Raw genomic sequence first — 7288 nt, forward strand, 5'->3', positions numbered from 1 at the left:
TAATTTTTTTTTAACAGGCAGAGTGGACAGTGAGAGAGAGAGAGACAGAGAGAAAAGTCTTCCTTTTTCCATTGGTTCACCCCACAATGGCCGCTGCAGCCAGCCAGCGCACCACGCACTCCCTGGCCACAGCAGAGAGCCGGACTGGAAGAGGAGCAACCGGGACAGAATCCGGCACCCTGACCAGGACTAGAACCCGGTGTGCCGGCGCTGCAGGCAGAGGATTAGCCTAGTGAGCCGCGGCGCCGGCCACCTTTGTGAACTTAATACATGGCAAAGGTTGTGGCTTAATTAATACCATATTAATTTAATTATTAGGGCTGCATTGTATGCTCTGATTCTTCATATTTCAGTTTTGTAGTTTCCTTAGGTATTTTGGGTCATTAATTTTTCCATATGAATTTTAATATAGCTCCATTCAATTCCAAGAAAAACCTGGTTAGGATTTCAGAATTGCATTAAATTTATATAATGTTTGGGGAGATTAGAATGTTATTGTATTTATTCCTTTCTTTTCAGATCTTATTTTAGTTTAACTTTATTCATATGGATTCCAAGTCTTCCCTGTAAAATACTTTGCAAATATTTTATATCCTTTTTCACAATTATGCATGAAGTATTTCTCCAAATTTCCTTTCTATATGCTGTCTAGAGTACGGAAAACTGTTTTTAATATTTATTATTTATTTTGAAAAGCAGAGCAACAGATAGAGGAGAGAGAGAGAGAGAGAGAGATCTTCCATCTATTAATTCACTCCCCAACTAGCTTCAACAACTAGGTCTGGGTTAGGCTGCAGCCAGGAGCCAGGAACTCTATCTGGGTCTCCCAAGTGGGTGGTAGCTGCCCAAGAACTTGGAGCATCTTCTCTCTCTCTCTAGGCCCAGGAGTAGGGAGCTGGATTGGAAGCGGAGCAGCCAGGACTCATACGGGATACACAAGCAGTGGCTTAACCTGCTGCACTCCAATGCCAGCCCCATGTCATTAGGCTGAATCATTTTGTGTTGAGTACCTCTGGGTCTCATAGCATGAATCACACCATGAGCCATCTCAGTTAGGGACAGAGCAAGCTATGCGGTGGAAATAAATATAAATCTCAGGGGTTACCACCATAGAAATTTTTTTCCTCCTGCAAAAAGTGCTGCAGGCCCAGGGCAGCTGTGTCCCAAGTGCTGGAGGCTGCTTTGATCTTCCCAGCATCCCCGGACCAACTGGAAGCCTCCACGCTCAGCAAAGTGGAGGAAGATCATGGGAGAAAGGTAATCACCACAACTAAAGGCCACGTCTCAGAAGTGATGGGCGCCCCTTCTATCACAACCCATGGACCCGAACTCCTCTCATGTGCCCACCCAACTGCCGAATGGAGAGGGGAAGAACATTGCATCCTTCCACGCGGCAGGGAAAGCCAAGGGGAACTGGAGCCCTGACTCAGGCTGGTGACATCAGCCACTTTTGTCCACAGAGCTCATCTCCAAGGCATCATGGAGCCCAGGCTTGCAAGTCCTGGAATGTGAAGTCGCTATTTCCTCTGTCCAGGTCACTAAGGTCTACACAAGGTTCAAAAGCAGGGAATTAAACTCTGTGTATCAGAGAAGCAATGATAAAAAATGGAGAGAGAACATTGATGGAGACACAGTTTGGAGAATGTCTAGTGAATAAAAAAAAGTTTTTTGGGAGGGGGGGCATGAGAAGAGCTCTTGGGGAACTCGTGTGGACCAGAGAACTCCGAGATGGAAGACATCGAATTGGATGCTGCAATTTAAAATCCAGGCACTGGATGAGACCAGTGGGGTGTGATTTGTAGAGAGAAAGGGCTGCACGGAGCATCATGGGAAAGAGAAGAGTGCAGAGCCCCAGAGGCCAGGTGGAAAACACTTAAAGGAAGGAGAGGGACCCACAGCCAGCAGGGCTGGGAGCTCCAGAGAGAGGCAACCCGGGTACAGCCAGATTCCTATTAGAGTGCTGGTTAGAGTCCCCGTCGCACTCGGCTTCCCAGTCAGCTCCCTGCTAAGGCGCCCAGTCCACGGTAGCCCAGGGGCTTGGGGCCCCACCACCCACGTGGGAGGCCTGGATGGAGTTCTTGGCTCCTGGCTTCCAGTCCAGCTTGGCCTATGCCTTACCACTGCTGGGGGAGTGAACAAGCTGATGGAACAAGCTGTATCTCCCTGCCCTCTGTCTGCCTGTGAAATAAATACATTCAGAAACAAATCTTAAAAAAAAAAATAGTTTAACCTCTAGAACAGAGGCCTTCATCTTCAAACCAGCATCCCCTGAGAACTAGTTAGAAATGCAGATTCCCAGCCCCACCCCCTCCCCGGCCACGCCCCCCTCCAGTGGCCGCGGATGGGAAACTCTAGGTTTGCAGGCGCCAGCCGAGGGTTGAGCCCCGCTGTGGGAAACAACTCGACAAGCGTTACCTTAAGGATGCCACTGCTGGCGAGCCCGAATCACGCCGCATTAAGGATCACAGGGCCTAGAACCCCGCCAGCGGAGGCCTCCCAGGTCCCCCCGCACCCCCAGCCAAGGGAGGGGGGCGTGTGTTGGTTTGATGGACCACATGGTTGCATCCTTTACCTCGGGGAGCATTTGAAAATAGATGGCATTAAAAGGTGCATTTAGGCTGGTTTCCTAACGTGCATTTTGCACGAATGTGTAGAAGACGCCCTCCCTGGATGCGTGGATTTCGCAATTTTTTTGGCACTACCATACATTGTTATCTCATTGCCCACCAACTTTTGGGAGACCCCCTTCGTGTTATTTTATTTTATTTTATTTATTTGGAACATGTGGATTTACCCGTGGCGTGCTTCTCCGAGGCTCAAATCAGAGCGAGATCCGGGTGAGGGTTGTGGGGGTGCTCCCCTAACTGCAGCCTGGCTGTGTTTTAAGGCTTAGCTCAGGGCGGGGGGACCCAGCGCCCCCGAGGCAGGCAGCAGCCCCGGCTCTGACTTCTGCCTCTTGGAATTCCCTTGGCGTCCGGGGAGAGCGCGCCAGAGCTCGGGGCCGCGCCTGCACGCTGGTGACAGATGGAGTTGAGAGTCTCTCCACGGAGAGGGGAGGGGGCGCCCGCGTTTGACAGGCCGCAGACGTCCGCTGCCTCTGGCGGCCGGGGCCCGCGTTGCGCCCGCGTTAAGGTAGCGCCCGGGATCGGCCGCACGGAGCACGCGGGGGCGGTCCCGGCTGCGGGGGCCCCCGGCCCTGCATCGCTCCAGGTCGGGGGCTGCCACTAGCCTCGCCCTGGCGGTGCGGGTCGTCCTGTTCCTTCCTCCGAAAGACGCCCTGGGCTTGGCTTTCTCTCCTGCAATCCGAAACCCAACGCTTGGGTGCGAGCGCCGGAGCAGGGGAGGGGGAGCTGCGCGTCCTACGCGCGCGTGTCCCCCGACCTGGTCCCCCCAAAAAAGGGGGTGCGCCCCTCTGCGCTCTCGACGCCCCCCAACCTCCTCAAAAAACACAAGGGACCTAAAGCTGGTGGAGGGGACACAAATGGGGGGTGGTGGTGGCTATCAACGATTAAAAAACAACTTAAGATCTGAACAGACAAAAAGGGTCCCGGGCTGAGCCGGACGCCCGCAGCCGGCGGCCCCGAACCCCCGGCTGTGGGTAGAGAGCGTGCGGAGTGGGGGGGGGGGCTCACCCCGCGCCTCCTTAAGGAGGAGGAGCCGCCGGGCCGCGGCGGGGCTCCGGGGCCGGCCTTTCAAGCCCTGAATGCCTGAATGTGAGCTGCCCACCGCCCTCCCACCCTCCCCCACCCGCAGCCCCACTCCAGCGGCTCGTAAAAAAAAAAAAAAAAAAAAAAAAAAAGTTTCAACAACACCGGCCAGGACCAATGGCATCGCGAAGAGCCGGGAAAGGGGGCCGAGCGAAGGGCGCGCCGAGAGCGGAGAAAGGAGAAAGCGGGCCGGCCGAGAGCGCGCGGGCCCGGGGCCGGCGAGCGGAGGAGCGTTGCTAATGTTTTTGTTTGTTTGCTTTTCCATGCATGCATAATGAGGGGGCACCGCGGCACCACGCGGGGGCTCCCGGCCCACTTTTGTATTTAAAGCCTCGCTCGCTCCGGAATCCGCAGCTGGGCTCAGCGGATCCGCTCCGCCGCCGCCGCCGCCGCCGCCGCCAGCCCGGGAGCCGCGCGCTCCGGCCGCGCCGAGCGAGCTTCTCCGTGCGGCCCGCGCCCCTCCGGGAGCTCGGCCTCCCGCCCCCAGCCCGGGGGTCGTCGCTGCGGGCGGAGGAGGGGGAGGGGACGCGCGGCGGCCCGGGCCGCGGGAAGGCGGGCAGCGCCCGGACGCCGAACCCGGGAGAGCCCGCGCGCGATGCGAGGCCCCGCCGAGCCGGCAGCGGCGGGGGAGAAGCCGTACTGAGCCGCGCGGGAGGAAGCAGCCGGGCGCGGGCGCCGCCGGCCGCACGACGAACGGATCTGCAAGCAGGGGCCGAGCAGAATGCACCCGCGGCGCCGCGCGGTCCTGCGGCCCCGCCGCGGCCCCGCGGCCTGCAGCCCCCCGGGGCGGCACTGAGCGCCGCCCGCCAGCGCCGGGGGTCGCCGCCGTCGTGCCGGAAGGCTCTCGGGTCGGGGAGCCGGACCCCAGATCTCAGCGACTCTGCAGCTCCGGGAAGCCCCCTCCGCAGCCCCGGGGCGCCAGCCGCCCTTGTGCGCCGCCGGCGGGGCAGCGGCCAGCGGCGCGGCGCGCATGGATTTATGAGGACACCCATGCCCGGAGTGCGCAGGACCCGGGCAAACTTTCCCTCCGGCTCCGCGAACGCCGCGCCGCGCGCCTCGTCTCCCTTCCGCTGCTTCTCGCCCGGCGGCGGCGGCCGCCGCTGCCCGCGATGGTGGCCGCGCTGCTGGGCGGCGGCGCGGTGACCGTGCCGGGCGCCTGGCTGTGCCTGATGGCGCTGCTGCAGCTGCTGGGCTCGGGGCTGGCGCACGGCCGCCGCCTCATCTGCTGGCAGGCGCTGCTGCAGTGCCAAGGGGAGCCGGAGTGCAGCTACGCCTACAGCCAGTACGCCGAGGCGTGCGCGCCGGTGCTGGCGCAGCGCGGCGGGGGCGACGCGCCGGGGGCAGCAGCCGCCGCTGCCGCCGCCGCTGCTTTCCCGGCCTCGCCGCGCTGGCGCTGCCCGAGCCACTGCATCTCGGCGCTCATTCAGCTCAACCACACGCGCCGAGGGCCCGCCCTGGAGGACTGTGACTGCGCGCAGGACGAGAACTGCAAGTCCACCAAGCGCGCCATTGAGCCCTGCCTGCCCCGGACGAGCGGTAGCGGCGGCGGAGGCGGGGGCGCGGGCGGCGCGGGCGGCGGGGGCGCGGGCGGGGTCATGGGCTGCACCGAAGCCCGGCGGCGCTGCGACCGCGACAGCCGCTGCAACCTGGCGCTGGGCCGCTACCTGACCTACTGCGGCAAGCTCTTCAACGGCCTGCGCTGCACGGACGAGTGCCGCGCCGTCATCGAGGACATGCTGGCGGTGCCCAAGGCTGCGCTGCTCAACGATTGCGTCTGCGACGGCCTGGAGAGGCCCATCTGCGAGTCGGTCAAGGAGAACATGGCCCGCCTGTGCTTCGGCGCCGAGCTGGGCAACGGCGCGGGCAGCAGCGGCTCGGACGGCGGCATGGACGACTACTACGACGAGGACTACGACGACGACCTGCGCCCGGGCGGCGCGGGCGCAGAGCAGCCGCTGGACGACGACGAGGGCGCCCCGCATCCGCCGCGCCCGGGCGGCGGTGCTGCTGCGGCGGCTGCTGCTGCGGCGGCGGCGGCGGCGGCGGGCGGCCGCGGGGACCTGCCCTACGGGCCCGGGCGCAGGAGCGGCAGCGGCGGCCACCGCTCGGCGCCGCTCGCCCCGGTGCTGCTGCTGCTGCTGCTGCTCGGGCAGCTCTTTTAGCCCCCCGGGGCCCCGCGCCTGCTTGCCTGCGTGCGTGCGCGCGCTCTCTCCGGGCCGGGCACCTGTGGCTCGGGGACTGGCTGGCCAAAATTTGGCCACCCCTTTCCCCCACCCCGCCCCGCCCGTCCGAGTCGACCCCTGCCTGGCACCTCCCCGTGACTTGTTGGGCCGCCGCCTGGCTTCGAGGAGAGACCCACCTCCATCCCCCAACAAAGTGTGGATGCGTTGCTCTTGGAGCTTCGGGACGCCCGGGGTTGGGGGGAGGCTCTGGGCGTGCAGCAGGGTGGGGGTGAAAGGAGGAACTAACGTTTGCAAAGAGGCTGTGGGATCGCGTGGGTCCTGCGTGGAAAACAAAAGGTGCAGGTCTTGGTCGGTTTGTGTCGCTTGTGGCCGGTGAGGACATTGCAATCGTTAAGTACCGGCCGTGGGTGCCTTGGGGGAAAAACCCTTGATTCTGTCTTGGGTACCTTGGAGCCATTGGTACCACTGATGTCTTTAGCACATGGCTCAGGATGCAGGGGCAGAATCGCTGATCTAAAGAGTTGCCGTGGTGTGCAACAATGCAACGTTGTGTGTTGGAAGACAGCGCCGCACTGCCATCCAGGAAAGTCTCTTCGTGAGGCCTCGAGACATTCTGTGTCCAAAAATGCGGAGAACTTAGCGTGCCTCCGCACCTATCAGGGTGCTGAGCCTTGGTACTTGGTATATAAAGAGTATTAAAACTGGGGTTTGTTACCAGTTGTACTGTGTATATAGAATTTTTATAAATTGTATGCTTCGGAAAATAATTTATTTTTTAAAAAGAAATGAAAGGTTTTTTAAGTCCACATCCATGTGACCCCCCCTCCCCTCCCAGAAATGTCTAGAATCTGTTTGTCACCGGGGATCCGAGCCCAGAGTCCGTGGTGAAGTGTGGCCCGCCTACAACAGTCCTGAAATGTACAGTGTATTTTATAGATTTGAAGTTAACATTGTTATTTTCAAGAGAATTTATGGACATTGTAGAAATGTATAAATGCATTTCCAAACTGCCTTAAACATTGTATTTTTATAGACATCATTTTTTAAAAGTCCTATGTTTTAAATAACTATGGCTTTGTGTATTGTTTTGGCTATTTGTTTTTATTAAAATGTGTACATCAGTAAAGAGTTTTAAACAATGAATATGGTGTAGTTACTTTCCAGAGTTACATTGTGGTTAACCCCATCATGGGTGGGGAGGGGGCTGGGGGAGACACTGGAACCCACCAACCATTAACTGGAATTAAAATACAGTATGAGACAAGAAATGTGGGCTATTATGTCTGCTTTTAATTTAATGAACAATTAGACAGCTGTAAATGAGCCTGCTAAAAAGATAATAATTGATGGGTCTCCATTGGTGTTTTGCATTTGCGGGGAGCCTTCACGGTGTCTCCT

The 7288-nt window shown here is 59.1% G+C and overlaps 1 protein-coding gene across 1 annotated transcript; it reads left to right on the plus strand.

Moving 5' to 3' along the window:
* The first annotated feature begins 3876 nt into the window (after window positions 1–3876).
* GAS1 (growth arrest specific 1) lies at window positions 3877–7033 on the plus strand. The gene has a single exon (XM_070065873.1). The coding sequence runs from the start codon at window positions 4817–4819 to the stop codon at window positions 5867–5869; it is 1053 nt and encodes a 350-aa protein (XP_069921974.1). The 5' UTR covers window positions 3877–4816; the 3' UTR covers window positions 5870–7033.
* The last annotated feature ends 255 nt before the right edge of the window (window positions 7034–7288 follow it).

This window comes from Oryctolagus cuniculus, chromosome 1, assembly GCF_964237555.1.
Source record: "Oryctolagus cuniculus chromosome 1, mOryCun1.1, whole genome shotgun sequence".
In the NCBI taxonomy this organism is placed as follows: Eukaryota; Metazoa; Chordata; class Mammalia; order Lagomorpha; family Leporidae; genus Oryctolagus; species Oryctolagus cuniculus.